Genomic DNA, 22,376 nt, shown 5'->3' with positions numbered 1-22,376 from the left:
TGTAACACAGGGCATACAGGCTGGGCGGTGCAGCTGTTGGAGGGGAGATACAGGGAATGCTGCACATCTGTTTCATGGGGCATACAGGCCGTGCTGTGCAGCTGTTGGAAGGGAGATGCAGCGTAGGCCCCACATTTGTAACACAGGGCATACAGGCCGGGTGGTGCAGCTGTTGGAGGGGAGATGCAGCATAGGCCCCACATCTGTAAGACAGGGCACACAGGCCGTGCTGTGTAGCTGTTGGAGGGGAGATGCAGCGTAGGCCCCACATCTGTAACACAGGGCATACAGGCCGGGCGGTGCAGCTGTTGGAGGGGAGATACAGGGAATGCTGCACATCTGTTTCATGGGGCATACAGGCCGTGCTGTGCAGCTGTTGGAAGGGAGATGCAGCGTAGGCCCCACATCTGTAACACAGGGCATACAGGCCGGGCGGTGCAGCTGTTGGAGGGGAGATACAGGGAATGCTGCACATCTGTTTCATGGGGCATACAGGCCGTGCTGTGCAGCTGATGGAGGGGAGATGCAGCGTAGGCCCCACATCTGTAACACAGGGCATACAGGCCGGGCGGTGCAGCTGTTGGAGGGGAGATACAGGGAATGCTGCACATCTGTTTCATGGGGCATACAGGCCGTGCTGTGCAGCTGTTGGAGGGGAGATGCAGAGTAGGCCCCACATCTGTAAGACGGGGCACACAGGCCGGGTGGTGCAGCTGTTGGAGGGGAGATGCAGGGAAGGCTGCACATCTGTAACAGAGGGCATACAGAACGGGCTGTGCAGCTGTTGGAGGGGAGATGCAGGGTAAACAGTGTAACATTTGTGGGCAAGAAGCAGGTTTGGTTACCCAGATTCAGGCTCCCTGGCTATTCTATTGCACTTTTGGACACATTTGGCATAACTGAGCGCAGACAGCGTTTATTCGATTTAACAACCAATGCATTTTAGGAGCACATTTGCATTAAAAATGGTATCCCCGCGTGTAAATGGGAAAAAAAGTGCTTAAACAGTACTTTCTGTTCTTCTTTAATTTATATTTGAATACTTGTTGTTATACCCTTAAACCCAACAAATGTCATTTATACATGAACAAATTAGGCATTACACCAGAGCTTCTCAAAGATGCAGGAACAACTCTAACACTGTCTATGTGTTAATAAGGGGCACCGTACATTCCTCTTCCAGGCTTCTCGAAGGCATTTTTCTTATGTGTTTCAGCAGGAACGCCTGTAGGAAAAGTTTGTTTCATACAAGTAATGGCTATGAAACCAAGGGCAACCCATTGTGTGCCATGGAGGATATAGCCAGTGCTTAATTGTAGCCGGTGGATTCTGGTGCTCCGAACGTAATGGTCAACACTGGAACGTGTGATAGTTTACCACATGGTGGCGCCGTTTGTCTGAATTAGGTATGAGCACAACAGTTATTTACTAGTTCATTATGCATTAACAAGCATTGGAAATGCAATAGGTCTCGCAGCATTAGAGTTAGTGCTTTTAGAATTGTTTATGGGTTTTTGTGTAAATCTTTAGCATTTTTGTTTCCTGTAGCCAATGCTAAAGAATAAAAAAAAAAAGCCATAAACATTTCTAAAAGCTCTAACTCAAATGCTCCGAGACCTATTGCACTGTGTGAGGGTGAGGGGTTGAGGGTGAGTGAGGGTGAGTGAGGGTGAGGGTGGGTGAGGGTGAGTGAGGGTGAGTGAGGGGTTGAGGGTGAGTGAGGGTGAGGGGTTGAGGGTGAGTGAGAGCGAGGGTGAGTGAGGGTGAGTGAGGGTGAGTGAGAGTGAGGGTGAGTGAGGGTGAGAGTGAGTGAGGGTGAGGGTGAGTGAGGGTGAGTGAGGGTGAGGGTGAGGGTGGGTGAGGGTGAGTGAGGGTGAGGGTGAGTGAGGGTGGGTGAGGGTGGGTGAGGGTGAGTGAGGGTGAGGGTGAGTGAGGGTGAGGGGTTGATGTTGAGGGGTTGAGGGTGAGAGGGTGAGTGAGGGGTTGAGGGTGAGTGAGGGTGAGGGTGAGTTAGGGTGAGGGGTTGAGGGTGAGTGAGGGTGAGGGGTTGAGGGTGAGTGAGGATGAGTGAGAGTGAGGGTGAGTGAGGGGTTGAGGGTGAGTGAGGGCGGGTGAGGGTGAGGGCGGGTGAGGGTGAGTGAGGGTGAGGGTGAGTGAGGGTGGGTGAGGGTGAGTGAGGGGTTGAGTGTGAGTGAGGGTGAGTGAGGGTGAGGGGTTGAGGGTGAGTGAGGGTGAGTGAGGGTGAGTGAGGGTGAGTGAGGGTGAGTGAGGGTGAGTGAGGGTGAGGTTGAGGTGTTGAGGGTGAGTGAGGGTGAGTGAGGGTGAGGGCGAGTGAGGGGGAGTGAGGGTGAGGGCGAGTGAGGGTGAGTGAGGTGTTGAGAGTGAGGGTGAGTGAGGGTGAGGGTGAGGGTGGGTGAGGGCGAGTGAGGGTGAGTGAGGTGTTGAGGGTGAGTGAGGGTGAGGGTGAGTGAGGGTGAGGGGTTTTGGGTGAGTGAGGGGGAGTAGTTGAGGCTGAGTGAGAGTGAGGGTGAGTGAGGGGTTGAGGGTGAGTGAGTGAGGGTGAGGGGTTGAGGGTGAGTGAGGGTGAGGGTGGGTGAGGGGTTGAGGGTGAGTGAGGATGAGTGAGAGTGAGGGTGAGTGAGGGGTTGAGGGTGAGGGTTTGAGGGTGAGGGTTTGAGGGTGAGGGGTTGAGGGTGAGGGGTTGAGGGTGAGTGAGGGTGAGTGAGGGTGAGTGAGGGTGAGGGGTTGAGGGTGAGTGAGGGTGAGTGAGGGGTTGAGGGTGGGTGAGGGTGAGTGAGGGGTTGAGGGTGAGGGGTTGAGGGTGAGTGAGTGAGGGTGAGGGGTTGAGGGTGAGTGAGGGTGAGGGTGGGTGAGGGGTTGAGGGTGAGTGAGGATGAGTGAGAGTGAGGGTGAGTGAGGGGTTGAGGGTGAGGGGTTGAGGGTGAGTGAGGGTTTGAGGGTGAGGGTTTGAGGGTGAGGGGTTGAGGGTGAGTGCCACAGATCTGAATGTATGTAAAACAACACCCTTCTATTATTTATTGTTATGTATGTAACTGGGCTGCACAAAGAACACATCCGTCTGACTGTGATTGGTAACGGTGGCAAATAATGAGCCTGGGCTAGCGAGAACAAATTCGAAAACATACCCAGCTGTAAGCCATTAGAGTCTACAACAATTTAACAATTGCTTTCTCTCAGACAACGATCATCATTTCTCATTAGATGAATATGAGGGGCCCCTCCGCTCTATACTGGGAGCTCCCTTGGCCTGGGTCTTACAGGCGAGGGTGACGTGAGAGGATAAACATGAGGGGCCCCTCCGCTCTACAATGTGAGCTCCCTTGGCCGGGGTCTGTGAGGCGAGGGGGAGGGGAGAGGATGAATTTGAGGGGCCCCTCCGCTCTATACTGGGAGCTCCCTTGGCTGGGGTCTGTGGGGCGAGGGGGACGTGAGAGGGTGAACATGCGCAGCGCCTCGATCACCTCTCCTGCATTAACAAAAGCTGCAAGAACGCGTGGAACCGGCTGCTGCAGCCTCCAGTGCTGACAGCACGCTACATAAATAAAGCATTAGCCGGTGAAAGTGAGAAAGGCCATACAAACGACGCGGCTGGAACACAAGCTCCTGAGAAGGCGGGAGATCGGGTTTCACCAGTGGGCCCAACGCGTTCCATGGGAGCTGCAATCAAACGTGGGAAGCATTGAGCCGAAGGGATAATGAACCTGGCAGCACACGAGCTGCGCGGCGACAGCGGCGGCGCTGGGACTCGAGAGGTGGAAAGTACGGGAGCGCCTTCTATTTAATAAACTTGAAATCTAAACTGAGGAATGGTAACGGCTGGTCACCGACGGGACAGCTGGGCCTGCTCAGGATAGGTGTCAGCTGTTTACTCGAAGCCGGGAACACTCCGACATATATAATAAACAAAGGGACAAAATCATTATCCGACAAGAAAGATGTGTCCGTTCTTAAAGTCGCCAAAGCATAACACCATTAATATTCTCACCGGAAGAGGTCGGGGTATCGAGCAATACTGCTGCTTGCTACCGCTAACATTTTGTTTGCTTTCTAGCGGCAGGCAGGCAGGGGAGGAGAGGAGGAGGGGGAGGAGAGTAGGGGAGGACAAACGACGCGGCTGGAACACAAGCTCCTGAGAAGGCGGGAGATCGGGTTTCACCAGTGGGCCCAACGCGTTCCATGGGAGCTGCAATCAAACGTGGGAAGCATCGAGCCGAAGGGATAATGAACCTGGCAGCACACGAGCTGCGCGGCGACAGCGGCGGCGCTGGGACTCGAGAGGTGGAAAGTACGGGAGCGCCTTCTATTTAATAAACTTGAAATCTAAACTGAGGAATGGTAACGGCTGGTCACCGACGGGACAGCTGGGCCTGCTCAGGATAGGTGTCAGCTGTTTACTCGAAGCCGGGAACACTCCGACATATATAATAAACAAAGGGACAAAATCATTATCCGACAAGAAAGATGTGTCCGTTCTTAAAGTCGCCAAAGCATAACACCATTAATATTCTCACCGGAAGAGGTCGGGGTATCGAGCAATACTGCTGCTTGCTACCGCTAACATTTTGTTTGCTTTCTAGCGGCAGGCAGGCAGGGGAGGAGAGGAGGAGGGGGGAGGAGAGTAGGGGAGGCACGGCCTAGCGGCCGTGCAATCAAGTAGTGAGGGGGCGGAGCTGGGGGAGGCTGTGGAAGAGAGTAGGCAAGGCGACACGGCGGGAGGGGGCGGAGCGGGTAAACAAAGACGGACATGCACGCGCCCGTGACTTTTAAGGTCAATGCGCATGCGCATAAGCTTAATGCGCATGCGCATTGACCTTAAAAGTCACGGGCACTGCAAGGAATCGCCACGATTCCTTGCAGTGTGGATAAAGAGTGGATAACTCGCAATACTCTCGCCTTGCTCGATGCGCATGCGCATCGACAGGCGAGACCTAAAAATGACTAATACCTTCCGCCCTAGCTAATCTTATAGCCCGGAATAGCCTGGATGGTTTCACATGTAGCCGTGTGATAGCAGGTTATGTCATTGGCATTGCTGGCTGGGGCAATCGGTGGGGCAAGCTGCAGTTGCCCATTAAGTAGTGGATATAGCCAATTCAATATTACACTTTAGGAACCCTCAAACTATATGTTTACATTGCTGATTGTCCCCATACATGTGTAAGGCATTTCGTGAGAATAAGTGAACACCTTTTTAGTGTCTTATATAATTGAACTACTTGTTTGAAATTATAAACAAATGAATCGCTTCCAAGTTGAAAGTACACCATTCCCCCCCCAAAAAAATAACACACAAATAGTGGTGTTAATGGTCCCTTTCACTTAATCTACATAGTTTTTCTGTCTCACAGCACTTTAAATAAACATTTTTAGGTTTAAGTTGAACACAACTTTAGGAGGCCTCTCGTACAACAAGCCAACATACCAAGTGACTATGTTTAAAGGAGTCCTTTGAACCCCATGTGTGGTGCTGCTTTAGAGCTAGAGTTCCAAAGACCCCTCCCCCCCATGGGGCTAGGGTTCCAAGGCCCCCCCCCCTGTCGGGCCAGGGTTCCAAGGCCCCCTCCATCGGGCTAGAGTTCCAAGGTGGAGTCAGACACTACTTTGTCAGACTGGGGAAACTACCGAGAAGTTCAACATTTTGCCTTCTTATGAGACTTCAGATTAAAAATATTTACTTTGATGTGTTGATTAAAAAAAAATAACCATAAGAATCTTGGTCGCATCTCGCAGTCAATAGTTATTTTCACTTTGCTGCCACTGGTAATTCTGCTAATGCAGTCCTGCCAAGCGTCACGCAACAGGTGTGACACTCACGCATTTCAGTGCGGTGATCTGCATCACCGCACTGAAATGCATTGTCACGCATTTTGTCACCTGTCTGGCGCGCCACCAGCGGCGCCTGTGCCCGGCTCTGCTGCTCTGAAAGAGGTGCTGCTTGGTGAGCTGAGTTTCTAAATAGTTAACCAGACTGCGCTGCCTGACAGTGCTACAATGTGTCTCTGCACTCTGAGGCAGCTGCCTCATGCTGTGTTGCCCTAGATACAAGAATGCGGCAAATGGTGCGGCGCCAGCGCGGCTTAGTCAGACAGGCCCATCACACGCGGTAGGGGGGTGGGCTGCCCTCTGACTCAGCAGTCGATACTGCAGTGTCAATCACCGGTGACACCATGGGGGCCGGGATTAATAATCCGGATGTGCTGGTGGTAGTGTGCCGTCACGTCCGGAGGAACTAGGTAGGCAGAAGCGGCGAGGGAATCAGAGAGCAGCCAGGCAAGAGACTTGAGTCTCTCTCATGCCCCCATGGCCGCCCGCCGCGGCGCGGCCGCAAGATGGGGCATGCATGATTCAATTGCGGACTGGAGCAAGCCTAGAGGGCTCCTATAACTGATGCGCTGACAAAAGACCGAATTACAGTGGCCTGCGGTGGCTCGCGGCCTAATTTAGCATGCAGCCAATGTCTTGCATAGACACGCTGCCCTAGTAATTAATAGCACCGTCATTTCCACACTTCAAGTTGGGACTCTGCTTCTGGCCCCGGCCCACCCAAGTAAGTACCAGCCTCTGTAAGTTTAAATTAACATAATGAATGACCGCGCACAGTCAGAAAACTGCAACAAATTTTAAATGAATCTTACATTGTGATCCCGTGATGATTGGGGCCTGTACTCCCGAGACCGCAGCGCCGTGATGGAGCCCATAGCAGGTTAGTACACCACTCACTCACTGACTAAATCATTGCCGGTTTGCCTCCACCTGAAGAGTGGTTGTGGCTAGGACTGGAGTCTTCCACGCCGTGGCCCGAAAATTGAATTGTCACTCCGCACATAAGTAACTACTAATATATTCACTCCAACGAGCAGGTGTTGCAGCACAGACCAGCACTAAATCACTTGCTGTTTGCTAAGTGCACACCTTTATAGTTAGTTCAGCACGGACAGCTTTCTCACGTCCTGTGCCTGTCTGATATCTAGTTGCACTCAACTGGTATAAAAATGGCTTCATTCTGAGCTGCCTTGCTTGCCCCAATACTCAAGCAATTGTGCAGTCAAGCAGTCTATTTCTGCTTGAGGAATGACTCACTAACGGACATTACTGTAGTTTAACTGAGAGGGAGGTGTAATAAGGACCGTGCTAGTTGGCTAACGCTGCATGCAATTATAGTGCCCTGTGCTGGTCAATACAGCGATATTTCTAGCAGAACCGGGCCGTCCTGCCCACCTTAACAGTACGGTAAGGTTACAAGGGAAGTGCTCTTCAATTTCTGGTGCTCTGCTTCAGTTTTTGCTTCAATGGATGTAAATTCTGATACTTATATCCCGTTTCCTTCTTCTGCGTTGCTTTATTTTGCTTGTTGTGAGAGTGTCACTCACGGTCGTTGACATGTCACTCATATTTGCACAGAAATAAGGAAAATGTCACACATAGCAATCTGAAACCTTGGCAGCTATGCTAATGAAGTTTTATTTATCTTCGGTAATCGCGTATAACTCTCGGGCATTTTTTTTTATTCTGTATGTTTGCAGTTATGCATTTTTGCAGACTGTTCAATTTTTCAATTGTATATTTTTTTTAGGCTCCGATCATATTCGTGAAAAAGACGGGCTCTGGGCTGTCCTCGCCTGGCTATCAATTATTGCTACCCGCAAACAAAGTATCGAGGATATCCTGAGAGAACACTGGCAGAAGTATGGGCGAAACTTCTTCACCAGGTAAATCCTTTGACTAGGGATCGATGAATACTTTGGCCACAGAAATGCCATTTTTTCCCAAAATATTTTACTTTATGAAACGTCATTATAATTTATTTGTAATAAGCGACATCACCTACAACCTAATTTTGATAACCAGTCATGAACAGAGACCATTTTACACACACTACATTATGACTCATTTGTTTTTTTGGGGGGAGGGGCACATATGTTTTGTTATTTAATAGTTAATTTTCTGTTCTAGTCCAAACCCCACCGAGCTGTGTCTTGGAGTGCTGCAAGAGCATTTAAAAAAAAAAAAAAGGGGGTGACCATAAATTCATACCATAAAGAGTACCTAGAGGTCAGAACATTTCTGTCATTCAACTGTGGATATAGAACCCAACACCATACATATAATACAGTGGGAACAAACAATGTAACTAGGGTAGGTGTGAGAATTACTGAGTTAAGACTCGAGAGCAAAGGGAAAAATTCCCATCAGAAGCCACGCTATACCGCCCTCTTTTGCATCATTTGGGTATTCCTTGCTCACGAGGCAAAGTTAGAACGGTCTACCAGTGTTACCATGACCGTCTATAAATGTGGATAAAGTGTAACAGTAGAGGGAGGTTATCAGAAAAATTCTTAGTGTTAATGTGGCTACTGAAAAAGCAGTGTGAGAATAAGTGAAAAGTGATAAGTGAAAGGAAAAAATAAAATTGGATAGGCTGAGTAGATGTCGATAGTTTATTTTTATCTCTGTCTCCCAAATTTTAAAAACCAGGTGCAAACACAGATTTGACATAATATCTGTGATTAGAAGTGGTCAACATGTTTCAGCATATCAATGAAATAGTTTCAATGCCTTCATCAGGACCCGTTGTAAATTAACTACTGCTTTTGTGAGTGAAAAAGATAAAAGATATCACCTGCAACGTTCAGGTTGTATGTTCAACCACATACTATTACCGCATCATGTTGGTGATACGACACCCACAGGAACAACATGTAAAGCAAACAACAAGTGACAGCATTATGTCGCATTCAAAGACAGGTGTCCCTAATAGTTTATTACATCCTTCCATTTTCCCAATATGTCGAAGTCATATTTTTCACAGGTTTGCATTAATTATAACCACTCACCCATTAGTTGTGGTTGTTGCGCTTCACCTCACCTGGCTGCAGCTCAGGTTTAGAGGAGCACCGCTCTAAATCGAAAAAGTGAGAATAGAGATAACAATCATGGCTGCTTGTTTGTTTCAGTAAGTTTGCGCCGGCAAACTGTGTTCGTTATTAAATCCAGTCTCCATGCGCGCTTAATAAGCTGGCTCCTTTTTATATATACCGACTCTTTTTTATGTATATTATATTTTAAAATTACTGGAGTTTAAACCAAAGTATGCTAACTGCAAATTACATCTCATAAGTACTAGATCCATCTGTATTATCCATTAGTTGTTTAGCTGAAGCTAGCAAGTGCCTTCACAAAAAACAAGCCGACGCAACTTGTCAACTTCAAATTATCTACGGCATAGTATATATCTCTCTCGGCATAACTCACCTAACCGTCGGTGTCTCCTGGCAGTCGTCCAAAATGTCTGGGGGGGGGGGGGGCACCAAGCGGCGGAAAGGCGCCATTATCAACCGTGTCACGGAGCTTGTGACGTCAATCACGTGACTCGCCGGCATAACGGGAATTGTAGTTCATTAATCCCGTTCATGTAGTCTACATTAATGCGCGTAGCAATAGTTCGAATCACAACTCCTCAGTATTCGCGATCTATAAATCTCATGATTATAGTTTTCAATAAGTTCTAATATTATTTAATTCTATTTTTCTACGAGGAGTGGCTGGACAATATCAGTGTCTTAAATTAAAGCATTTGTTTTAAGTTTTAAACACTGATATGTAAACCATCGCGTTAAGGGTCAAGAACATGATCAGTATCTTGGATTAGAGCATTTGTTTTGTTTTTAGTTTTAAACACGCATATGTGAACCATCGCATTTAAGGTCGAGAAAATGATAGGTATGCTTTAAACACCAGTCTATCCCAGATCGTAGTGTCAGCTAATTTTCTGTTCTAGTCCAAACCCCACCGAGCTGTGTCTTGGAGTGCTGCAAGAGCATTTAAAACAAAAAAAAGGGGGTGACCATAAATTGACTGCGGTGGTGAGATGGCATAGCTATCATATAAAACAATTGTCACAATATATGAGCGGTCCAGTTAAATCCTGAGTTAGCCAAACTAGGATTGATAATGGAAGCCACCATATACAGTTTTATATTTCTTAGAACCTTTCCTCTGCACACAAACCTATGTTTCCCTTGGATTGATGGACTGAAATGTATGCCAGGGCATTAGGATGGGTGGCCTTGGGAACACGCAGGGCAGAGGATGTATCTAGCTTATTCTGCCACAATGGCACACTAAAGGCAGGGGAACTTTCCTGAATATCAACCCCCCCCCTTCCCCTCGGCTTCATCAGCTACAGCGTGAATGGGGTTCTTTGTGGGTTTCCTCTTTCTGCATCTCGGCAGACAAAAGTTCACAATTCACGTGAAGAAACCAACTAGGTTAATAGAAAAGGGAAAGAAGAATGCAAGGAAGGAAAGGCGAGACAAAGAAATGATTATAGAAAGTTGGAGCGAGTGATGGAACAGATGAGCGGTTGGATGAGTGAGGGTGGATGAATGTGTAGGTTGTTGGATGGGTGAAAGGACGGCAGAGTAAATGGAAGTATGAGAGGGTGATGGACTGATGGAAAAAAGGCAGAGTATATATACATCTGAGCGGAAGAATGCCAAAACGGAACGATTGATGGATGAAATCCTTGACTGATGAATGTGTAAGTCAAAGGATGAATGTGTGGGTGGGTGGATGTATATTTGGATGGATGGATGCATAGATGGCGGATGTGTGTGAATAGGTGGAAGGGTGAAAAATGTAATAATGAATGGATGACAGAACATAGAGGTGAAATGGTGGCCATCAGAGGTTAGATGGAAGTATAAAAGGATGAATAGATGCTTGGATGGAGAGGGCAAGGAAGTGCTTCTAGGAAGATTCGAGCTCCCTTCTTGCATTTGCTTGATGCAATCGGAGCTTTTGTTGAAAGTGGTGGGGTATTTTAATTCTGTGGCTACTCCCTTGGCAGGAAATCTAATATAGATTGTCTCTCCCTTCGCCACCCCTCCAGATGTACCTTTTAATCTCCACAGGAAGAAATATAATGTGTTTGTTCTCTGTTGCCAACACCCCGCAGCTGTGCTCTTCCCACTCCCTTGTTCAAAAGGAAGAGTTATTACATACTTCATCTCTCCAGGTGCCGCACCCCAATACTCATAAAGCACTTTGTCACCTTCCCTCATCTCTCTGGGAAGAAAGCTCCCTCCCCTCTTCTACCACCATCACCAAATTCCAGGCATATTGCAAACCTGTCTTCACAATGTATTCACCCACCTCCAATCTGAACCCTTCATTTCCCCTCAGGCTGCATGTGAACGCTTCCAGCTTTTGTGACACTTGTGGCAATTACACTTTTAGATGCTCTGAAAAAGGGAGCTAGTGCTAGACACTGAGCGCCTCTTTGTTTCAAGTCATAACCTACAGAGTGTGTATTGAGGCAAAGGGTACCAGCCTCTAGTATAGCCGATAATGTGATGCTGGGGAGAATGGATGTCTCATTCCATTTGATCCTTGCTATGGTCATAGTTGGGAGAGCTCATCACTAATTTGACTACCCCTCTGCCTAACCTGTGCCTATCGCAAAGCACTGCTGCTCTTGCTGCTGACCTTAGCAGAACAGCGGTGTCTTTTACTGCAAACCATTTCGGATGCCTTCACCTGATGCTGTCATTTTATCAATCGCGTGCCGCCACGCATCATCGTGCTACAGTCTGTACAGCCTGTGAAGGGTAGAAACTGCATGGCACAGGTGCTCCAAGCGGCTTCATTCTCAGGTGTGCTTGGATTTTTGGACTGCACTCCTCTTGCTTAAAGCACTCAATCCCACTGAATGCTTGTATTACGGTCAACCTAAATTGCAGAGTCTGCTAGCCATCCGCAATTCCCTGACACGTGTTTATGTTTTATTTATAAACCGCAACATACGATGGGGCATATTGGGCTCAGGTCTGGCTCTAGTGGGGTGCGATAGGTGACACTGCAACCGGGCGCTAACTTTGGGGGGGGGGAGGGGGCCGGAAGGAGGGGTGGACGCAGTGTTAAAGTACAATATGGTTTTAAAAGCACCTGCTGTTGCATTCCTTACCTCCAGCAATATTCAGGCAACCATACAAATGTCAAGATAACCGGTGATTAATGGACCTGCTGCAGAGAGATTAGAGTTGTATCTAGTGGAAGTTTTGACTCATCATAAAGTAGCACAGGTGGTTACAATGCCTGCTGCAAAGCATGTGTCCCATGCAGATCACAAAATCCGGTAAATAGGTCGGTGCATTACTGCTTCTGTCAGAGACCCCTTTGTTACTTGCAGTTTTTAAGTTTACATCCTAATATGGAACTGTGAGCTATTAAATATCATCAAAGAGCTGCATGAAAACTGCAAGGTATAGATTGGAGCGTTATGATTTTTCTCCCAGTTTTTTTTTTATCCTAATGTTGCAAAAATGGTTCACATGGGTAGAAATACATTATTTTTAGTAAAGCCAAGCCTCAACCATGGTGTCACATTTTTAAATTCTGAGTTTGTGCTTCTCCAGACCAACCACTCTTAAACTATGCTTTCTACCAGTATGGATGACTTGTGATTCTTACACCTTGGAGTCCTCTGTCTTTATGTAACATTTCCTATACACTGATTTACACACCTATGATTGATTGTCTCAATGTAGTGTGTGTGATGTAAAGTGCTCTGCCACCCTACACTGGTATGAGTGGCCCTATTAAATTAACTGCATCTGGGAGAGAGCAGTTATGGAGACTTGATGGTCACTGTTAAAGGGTGGTAGTGAGGAAATCCATGGAGAAATTCATTGGGATGGGCCTCAAACAAACATTGTTGAACCGGGTGGCACCAGCACTAAATCCCGGACCTATTGACACTAAAAAGCACATGGCTATAGGAAAAGCTAAAAACTTATGCAAACAGCACTATTAAATAAAGAAATAATAATTATTAAAAAAATCAAAGTCCGGTTTATAGCATTCACCTGAACCTGAGAAAATGGTGCTCCGCACAATAGAGGGGGGTAGGCTATGCTAGCATTTGGTGGGGAGAGAACGAAAAGGTCTGCTGGTAGCGGAAAGACTAAATGCACTCTAGGCAGATCAAGGAGCCAGAGACTGGCTGATATAAAGGTGCGGGAGAATATTTGCTAAAGAATAATCATTTAGTACGGGGTGATTTTTCTTTTTTTTCTCCCTTTAGTCATAGCTTTAAAAGTCTGTGTATCATCCAAGTATGGGGAAAGTGAGGGGTCTGCTGGTGGTACCTATCACTACAAGGTGGCTTGGGTCTGAAGGTATTGCAAGTGGTGAAGGAGCTTTTCAGGAGATGCCAAACAGATTCAATTTGCATAATGTCATTGTATTTTATACCAGAGCATATAGCCGTGTGGTATGCAGGTTTGGCTCACTGACTTGCAGAATTTTTCTTATAATCTTGAGATGAATAAAGCAGGTTCGGACAACTCTGGAGGCTTGGGCGACCAGTGATAAATAGCACAGGTTTGTGACCCACTGTAGTTGAAGTAGAGTGAGGGTCGATCATTTTGGGCCTTGACTGCTAGTCCAAGTGGAATCTCGATCTTGGAAGGATGTAACTCAGTTGCAGGCAGTAGGTGCAATGATCTGCACTTTGGCTCAACTCCTGATCTAGTTGGAGTGAATCGGGACAGCAAGGATGCTCCGAAATAAGTTGGGTGCCAATTGTGTGTAAATAAAAGCAGTTTCCTTCCTGATAGTCTAAGAAGGCCAACCAGCAGAGATAAAGATTAAAAATGAAAGGGGCACAGGAGGTATAGTGTACGGTAAAGTATGCAGCCAGGAATAGAAAGAGCAGGGCAAATATTAGGAATCTTTCAGCAAAGAAAGATTTAATCCACCCAAGTACTCACCCCCTAAAGTAAGCACTGCATAAAGTGTCAAACGAGATGTCTTAATTAATTTTGTCAAAGCTCTGTTATATTGCAGCTAACTTTTCTAAGAGCTTGCCTAGATAGGGGAGCATGGAAATAGGGTGAATGTTGTTCAGGTCTGATGGATTTGAGGTAGGGCGTCTTTAAAAGTAGCTTACCAGCAGCTTTCCAGAGATCAGGAAAGACTCCTTGGGAGCAAGAACAGTTAAAGCGGTGAAGGAGACAGTCCGTGTTCTTCTGTATGACTAGTTGCGGTGTGTTGGTCCCAGTCGTCACTGGGTGAGCTGAACTGGCATCACTTATTAATTACATTCAGTACCTCTCCTTTGGTGATGGGAGTAAAACCTGTCTTGCAAGAGACTGGTTTGTGAGGCTGGTGCGTATTCGATGGTATTTCCGGAAGTGGAATGACTTCTTGTATAATGGACTTCCAACTCAAAAGGACCTTACTTCTGGAACAAATATGTAACCTCCTTAGATTTGTTTAGGAGGGTTACTAAATGATAGGCCTACGGGTTTAAGTTGCTCTGTTACGATGAGGAAAGTTTTCTTGGATACATTTGGGTCGGATCGAAGGCGAGTTCAGTAAAAGGCTTCCTTAACTTTTATTTTTTTACATTTGTACAAGGTAGTAGCTCCTGTGTAGGCAGTTTTGTTGGCCAGCTTGAAGTCTATACTCCACAATATTTCGGATCTCCTTAAAATAAATTTAAGTTGTTTTAGTTGGGAGGAGAACCATGGGTTATTTCTTAATATGATCCTAGGATTCCAATTCTGCAGGGGAGAGAGGCTTCCAGTGCTGTCATAAGGGCAGTATTTAGGTTGCAGAGGAGGCTGTTTGGGTCATTCCTGCCCTAGGTGATGAAAAAGCTGCCATCGAGACTGGACTATGCCATGACTAATGTTTTATGTTTCAAGTTCTTCCAGTTTAATTTTAGAACTGTCCTGGCAGGCTTCTTAATCTATGTCCTTCAGGGTATTTTGATATTAAATTGGACTGTACTGTGATTGGTCCAAGAGAAAGGAATAGGCTGATGTGGGTGGAGTAATTGGGGTCAAGTAACCTCTGACCCACAAAGTGTGTGGGCTCAGAGGTTTGCAATTGTAGGTTCCCTGCCGCTAAGTCATTAATGATGGGGTCGGCTTCGTGGGTCTTTCAGTTAGAATGCAAAGTCTCCCCATGGACAATAGGATTATCTCACACGTTCACCCCGAACAAATGTACAGAGTGGAATGCATGCCTGTTAATGACCGCCTCCTACCATAGTGTCCTGAGCTCTTTACTTATTTCTGCTAAATAGTTGCACTGTCCCAACAGAGGCCTGGTGGAGCAGACATACTTACTTGGCTTCATGAAACAGACATGAGGATTTAAGCCATGCTGATGGATATTCCGTACCCAGAGGAGTGTACACAACTTCCATAGTGTGTTTTGTGTTACATAATATGCATTCCATCATTCCAGGGCTCTCTAAGCTCCCAGCAAAGATGACAGTTTGTTGACAGAACAGTCTGCTGCTTCCTTTTTTCTCGGAGTTCCTTAAATGTGAGTTTCGCCAAAGCACCTGAAAATTGTGCACCGATCAATGACATGCACTGCATGGCTTGCTATGGCATCATAACATCAGGGGCGTAACACAGTCCCCCGCAGCCCCGTCGGTGCGGGGGGGCCCCCAAGCTCCAGGGCCCCCCCACCTCAGCACTGCACTCTGGCTGCAGGGCTCCTGATTGAGTTTCCTTACACCATTGTGTAGGATGTCTGTCTACATGTAACGTCACATAGCAGACATGTCGATTGTGCTCTGTACTCGGCGTACCTCAGACCACTGGGAAATGTGTCCAAAGAGCAACACTGAGCTTAACGGCACAGAATAATGTAATAATTTTGTTTTTCACCTACGTACTTGCAACTATCCAGTCACCTATGTTTCACAGTGCCTGCGTTCATGGCTTAAAGGCATAGCTGGTAAATGTCCCTATGTCACATGAAAGCCTACAGCCAGCCTGGCTTGTTCTCCACCCTTTCTTTGTAAAGTGCTGCAAGCCAAAATGCAAGCGATGGCTGGATGAGTCACATGACATGAGACCACTCCTAGAGTTTGCAGAACACCTTTTCACATTCAAGTTTTCTTTTAAACTGCAAATTATCCACAGGATAAATTTCCGAGTAGAACATGTGACCTTGGACTGGTCTAAAGCAGAAGATGTTGGTAGGAGTTCTATGGAAGATGACGCCGACAGATGAAATGTCGGCATGGACTGTATCACGGACAGTTTGGACTATCGTGTCTTTCCACAGTGGAAGTTCCTAGTGGATCTTCAAGCACTGAAACTGCTGCCCCGGGATTTTGCCTGTAAAAATTACACAATGTTATTTGTGTCGAAATGTGATTTCCACCCCCCATTTCCCGATCCATTCAGGGACACCTCTACACCATTCACCTCCTATTATGTTCATCTGCTCCACATTTGGTCCTTGAAATATGAGAGGATTGAAATACCCCTGGAATTCATATCTGAAAAGGTGGACATTTTTGTGGATATAAACCTTGCATGTTCCCTCAACTGTTTAGTAAACGAGGGAGCGGAAGCCATATGAAGGAAAGATTGAAGGCCGTCATCTAATAGTGTTTCACTGTAGGCATCCATGGACACAAGGATGGAAGAGAGGGAGGGCTCAGTATCATCAAGAGTTAGGAGGACCTGTGCTTTTAACTCCGCTGAAGTCCAGACAGAAAGTGGTGTTCTCTGTGCTTGTCCCTTGCCCCCTCCAGCAGTGAATGTTGGCTGCAAAATTCCCCAAACCTTAACTTCCAGATGTAGATGAACAGTGACAAACCAGTGACTCCTATATACAGACACATTCAATGTGACATACTTCTCTGCTAGGTTATGCCTCGGGTTAGGTACTGATCTGAGGATGACTAGATCAGTAACCAATGCCAGCATGACCTTTGAGACCGTCTACCCTTGTGGGAGATATGGTGTCTGGGAGAGGTCCCGAATATGGAGACCACTCCCTGATGTTGAACATGGTCAGTTGAAGTGTACAAAGCGGCGGCTGGCGCAGGTAAGCGTGGTGTGGCGGGGGAGTCGACAGAATAGGTAAAAATAAATAAATAAAACCTATTCTGTTGTCCGTCGAATTCCCCATTACCCCCGCCCGCCGCGCTTACCTGCACCGGCCGCGACTGTGTACGGAGCAGATGTGTGAAGTAAAAGGATGAGGTGTGATCGGTAGGTCTGTATTAAACTGCTTTGATGTCACTCTGTCTCTGAGCCTCCCATGATGGCCAGGACAATCTTCTCACCCTCTGCCTCCCGGGAAATTGCTGTGGTGCTTTTGATACTGCAGCTGTTCTCTCTGATGGAGCTGACATAGCATATGGGGCAGCGATGAGTCTTTCCACATGCGGCTCAATTCGGCCTGTGACAAGAGAACCATCCGTTCGATCAGCCAAATCATCCCACCCTCGGCTCCATGGTTTCATAGTTCTGCTCCTCCATAAAGGACTGGAGGGCACATGTCTTCTCCTGCAGACGGTTGGCTGTGCTAACCCTACCTGTGACACCAAACATGATTGGGCCTTCGCAGGCACCACCAGAGGCAATAGGCGTAACACTCAATGAGCGACTGCAGGCAGAGATGACATGGCCATACATTGCAGGTGTGGTCAGACTTCAAGACTAATGCAAGTGTAATGAGCGACAATGATTGACTATAAGCACCTGCACAGGATGTGGATACAACTCCAGTTACTTCTAAAAAGGGGAAGGCAGATCCTATGGACATCTGCTAGACATATGCAAAATTGTTCACATATCCTGTTATATGCAGAGGGAACCACTGACCATTAAGAAGTGTTCTTTGGAGACAGTGGTAGACCGGGGGGTTGGGAGATACGGTTTGTGGTACAGTGAGGAACGGGGCACGGGGTACCATATGCCGTTGCACAAACTTGGCCATTCCACTGTAGTTCTTAAATGCCCATGGCATGCAGCCTTTGGGGTTGGATTATGGTTATCAGTTGTTCACTGGAGGTCAGTTGCAGCCGCGGGTAAGAGCAGTGGGGCCAGGTGGTGGTGGTGGTAGTGGAGGGGTTTTGATTGACGATGATGAGGGAAAATGATTTATTTATTTAATTTTTCCTCGCCATTGTCCGTCGAAATCCCTCCCACCACCCGGCCTCGCCGCTCTTACCTGCACGGGCCATGGCTGGTCAGTTGAGATGTGATCTGTCTCCTCCTGGCAGGCCTCTGCCATGTACTTTCCTGAGCATTCATCTTCTCCTCTTGCTTTCTTAATCCTGCCTCTTCATTTTTACTCGCTCACCCTATTGGCCCCAAGATGTTATGTTCCACATCTCTGTATGATGCTGCTGCATGACCTGCCTCTCAGCAGCACGGAGGTTTTGATGAGGCAGGATGTATAGCTCGCCATATTGTGCCTTCACACAGCCTGTAAAATTACTGCCTCCTCTTCTAATAAGTTATTCTCCTTTTCAGTGCCTGTTCTGTCTGGCCGTGCTACCTTGCCATAGATTAGGGCCTGAGAGCATTCGCCTGATGTTCATGGGGAGCCATTTGAAGGTTTTTTGTAACAAGCGAAGTGTGCGAAAGTAAGTGAAAGCCATTGGCTCACCTGCCTTTGTGCAAGAGCAGAATTCCGTCACTCAATGCGCATTTATTTATACACACAAAGTAGTAATGTAAATGTATGTAATGTAAATGTATTGCGACTTATATAGCGCACGTATCACCCGAAGGCATCAAGGCGCTTGCCTTGGGAACCCGTCCTGGCTTTTCCATGTGAGATAACCCCTACTGGGTATCCCCAGGGTGAAAGCCAAGCATCCCGCAGTGGGTGGGCCGCCGTAGTGGAGATTAAGCAACTATTGCCCAGAGTTGCAGCGTGGGACCCCATGATTAGAATAGGCACTGAGGCGAGAATTATCGAGTCCGTGGACATTTTGGGCTCAGGACCCTGCCGCGTCGGGAATTGAACCCTGGTCCCGGGCCAGACCTCTGCATCAGGGTCTGTCGCTCCAATCAGTGAGCCACACTCCTCGTAAAGTGACAAAAACATTCACAAATATTTGCCAAGCCAACTAACGCCCGACTTGTGTTTTTTATGCAAGGAAGATTTACTAGCACATTTTTTGTACAAGGAAACTTCGGCAAATTTCTGCCGGTGTAAATATCTGTGCATAAATGTATGTCATGATCCGGTTGATCTTACTTGTGCACATCCTGTCTTCATGATTCTTTGTCAAACCCATAAGTTTGAAAGTTAACAGACTTATGCAAACACCTGTGCACCCTGAAAACGGCACTTCTATTTTTTATTTGTAAATGAACACCCAGATTGGATACTTTAAAAATTCAGAAGCAAACTATTACTGTATGGTACATTAAAGATTTTGATCCTAAGTTTGGGTTCCAGAGGGATCCGGTGGAACTGCAGAATGTAGTTCCTGTGTTCTATTTAGTGACCTCACCCATGGACCGATCACTACCGCGAGGGTGTGAGCCACAGTGCAGGACACGGCCTCGAGGGGAGTGAGCCAGGCCCATGGACTACCAGAGACCACTGTACCTCTAGAGGACAGACGATCTCTGCTGGTTTCTATCTTGGTTTTACCATGCCTGCTTCCCTGATACCTACACTTTCGTTTTGTCACGTTTTTGGGTGCCTTGATTGCCTCGTGTGACTTTCTATGGCTCTCTGGTGCACAACCTTTTTTTTTATTAGGTTTATTAGCCGGGCCTCTTAATGTCGAGGGTCAGACATCTGGTAAGAGGGCGGCTGACCGCTCTTACATATAAAGAGGCTTCAGCTTGTCATAGGTAGGCCTAGAGAGGTCTGATGTATATAGGAGCTAGGGTACACCTAGAGAGGTCTGATGTATATAGGAGCTAGGGTACACCTAGAGAGGTCTGATGTATATAGGAGCTAGGGTACACCTAGAGAGGTCTGATGTATATAGGAGCTTGGGTATGCCTAGAGAGGTCTGATGTATATAAGAGCTTGGGTATGCCTAGAGAGGTCTGATGTATATAGGAGCTTGGGTATGCCTAGAGAGGTCTGATGTATATAGGAGTTAGGGTATGCCTAGAGAGGTCTGGTGTATATAGGAGCTGGGGTATGCCTAGAGAGGTCTGATGTATATAGGAGCTAGGGTTCGCCTAGAGAGGTCTGATGTATATAGGAGTTGGGGTATGCCGAGAGAGGTCTGATGTATATAGGAGCTAGGGTACGCCTAGAGAGGTCTGATGTATATAGGAGCTTGGGTATGCCTAGAGAGGTCTGATGTATATAGGAGCTTGGGTATGCCTAGAGAAGTCTGATGTATATAGGAGTTAGGGTATGCCGAGAGAGGTCTGATGTATATCGGAGCTAGGGTTCGCCTAGAGAGGTCTGATGTATATAGGAGCTAGGGTACACCTAGAGAGGTCTGATGTATATAGGAGCTGGGGTATACCTAGAGGTCTGATGTATATAGGAGCTTGGGTATGCCTAGAGAGGTCTGATGTATATAGGAGTTAGGGTATGCCGAGAGAGGTCTGATGTATATAGGAACTAGGGTACGCTGAGAGAGGTCTGATGTAGATAGGAGCTAGGGTATGCCGAGAGAGGTCTGATGTATATAGGAGCTAGAGTACGCCTAGAGAGGTCTGATGTATATAGGAGCTTGGGTATGCCTAGAGAGGTCTGATGTATATAGGAGTTAGGGTATGCCGAGACAGGTCTGATGTATATAGGAACTAGGGTACGCCGAGAGAGGTCTGATGTATATAGGAGCTAGGGTACACCTAGAGAGGTCTGATGTATATAGGAGCTTAGGTATGCCTAGAGAGGTCTGATGTATATAGGAGTTAGGGTATGCCGAGAGAGGTCTGATGTATATAGGAGCTAGGTTACGCCTAGAGAGGTCTGATGTATATAGGAGCTTGGGTATGCCTAGAGAGGTCTGATGTATATAGGAGCTAGGGTTCGCCTAGAGAAGTCTGATGTATATAGGAGCTAGGGTATGCCGAGAGAGGTCTGATGTATGTAGGAGCTAGGGTTCGCCTAGAGAGGTCTGATGTATATAGGAGTTTGGGTATGCCGAGAGAGGTCTGATGTATATAGGAACTAGGGTACGCCGAGAGAGGTCTGATGTATATAGGAGCTAGGGTACACCTAGAGAGGTCTGATGTATATAGGAGCTAGGGTACACCTAGAGGGGTCTGATGTATATAGGAGCTAGGATACGCCTAGAGAGGTCTGATGTATATAGGAGCTTGGGTATGCCTAGAGAGGTCTGATGTATATAGGAGCTTGGGTATGCCTAGAGAGGTCTGATGTATATAGGAGCTAGGTACGCCTAGAGAGGTCTGATGTATATAGGAGCTTGGGTATGCCTAGAGAGGTCTGATGTATATAGGAGTTAGGGTTCGCCAAGAGAGGTCTGATGTATATAGGAGCTAGGGTACACCTAGAGAGGTCTGATGTATATAGGAGCTTGGGTAAGCCTAGAGAGGTCTGATGTATATAGGAGTTAGGGTATGCCGAGAGAGGTCTGATGTATATAGGAACTAGGGTACGCTGAGAGAGGTCTGATGTAGATAGGAGCTAGGGTATGCCGAGAGAGGTCTGATGTATATAGGAGCTAGAGTACGCCTAGAGAGGTCTGATGTATATAGGAGCTTGGGTATGCCTAGAGAGGTCTGATGTATATAGGAGCTTGGGTATGCCTAGAGAGGTCTGATGTATATAGGAGCTAGGGTACGCCTAGAGAGGTCTGATGTATATAGGAGCTTGGGTATGTCTAGAGAGGTCTGATGTATATAGAAGTTAGGGTACGCCGAGAGAGGTCTGATGTATATAGGAGCTAGGGTACACCTAGAGAGGTCTGATGTATATAGGAGCTTGGGTATGCCTAGAGAGGTCTGATGTATATAGGAGTTAGGGTATGCAGAGAGAGGTCTGATGTATATAGGAGCTAGGGTTCGCCTAGAGAGGTCTGATGTATATAGGAGTTAGGGTATGCCGAGAGAGGTCTGATGTATATAGGAGCTAGGGTTCGCCTAGAGAGGTCTGATGTGTATAGGAGCTGGGGTATGCCTAGAGAGGTCTGATGTATATAGGAGCTTGGGTATGCCGAGAGAGGTCTGATGTATATAGGATCTAGGGTTCACCTAGAGAGGTCTGATGTATATAGGAGTTGGGGTATGCCGAGAGAGGTCTGATGTATATAGGAGCTAGGGTACGCCTAGAGAGGTCTGATGTATATAGGAGCTTGGGTATGCCTAGAGAGGTCTGATGTATATAGGAGCTTGGGTATGCCTAGAGAGGTCTGATGTATATAGGAGTTAGGGTATGCCGAGAGAGGTCTGATGTATATAGGAGCTAGGGTTCGCCTAGAGAGGTCTGATGTATATAGGAGCTAGGGTACACCTAGAGAGGTCTGATGTATATAGGAGCTGGGGTATACCTAGAGAGGTCTGATGTATATAGGAGCTTGGGTATGCCTAGAGAGGTCTGATGTATATAGGAGTTAGGGTATGCCGAGAGAGGTC

At 47.1% G+C, this 22,376-nt stretch overlaps 1 protein-coding gene across 2 annotated transcripts in view; it reads left to right on the top strand.

Annotated features, from left to right (window-relative positions):
• The window catches only part of PGM1 (phosphoglucomutase 1), a 312,492-nt gene that overhangs the window by 228,543 nt on the left and 61,573 nt on the right, over nucleotides 1-22,376 (top strand). For both annotated transcript variants that reach the window (XM_078669278.1, XM_078669270.1), the window contains exon 8: nucleotides 7,595-7,730. In XM_078669278.1, coding sequence (XP_078525404.1) covers nucleotides 7,595-7,730 — 136 coding nt within the window. The remainder of the gene's footprint in view (nucleotides 1-7,594; nucleotides 7,731-22,376) is intronic.

Source organism: Lissotriton helveticus, chromosome 1_2 (assembly GCF_964261635.1).
Source record: "Lissotriton helveticus chromosome 1_2, aLisHel1.1, whole genome shotgun sequence".
Lineage (NCBI taxonomy): Eukaryota > Metazoa > Chordata > Amphibia > Caudata > Salamandridae > Lissotriton > Lissotriton helveticus.
The sequence above is the reverse complement of the archived record's forward strand: the minus strand, read 5'-3'. Positions and strand labels throughout refer to the sequence as shown.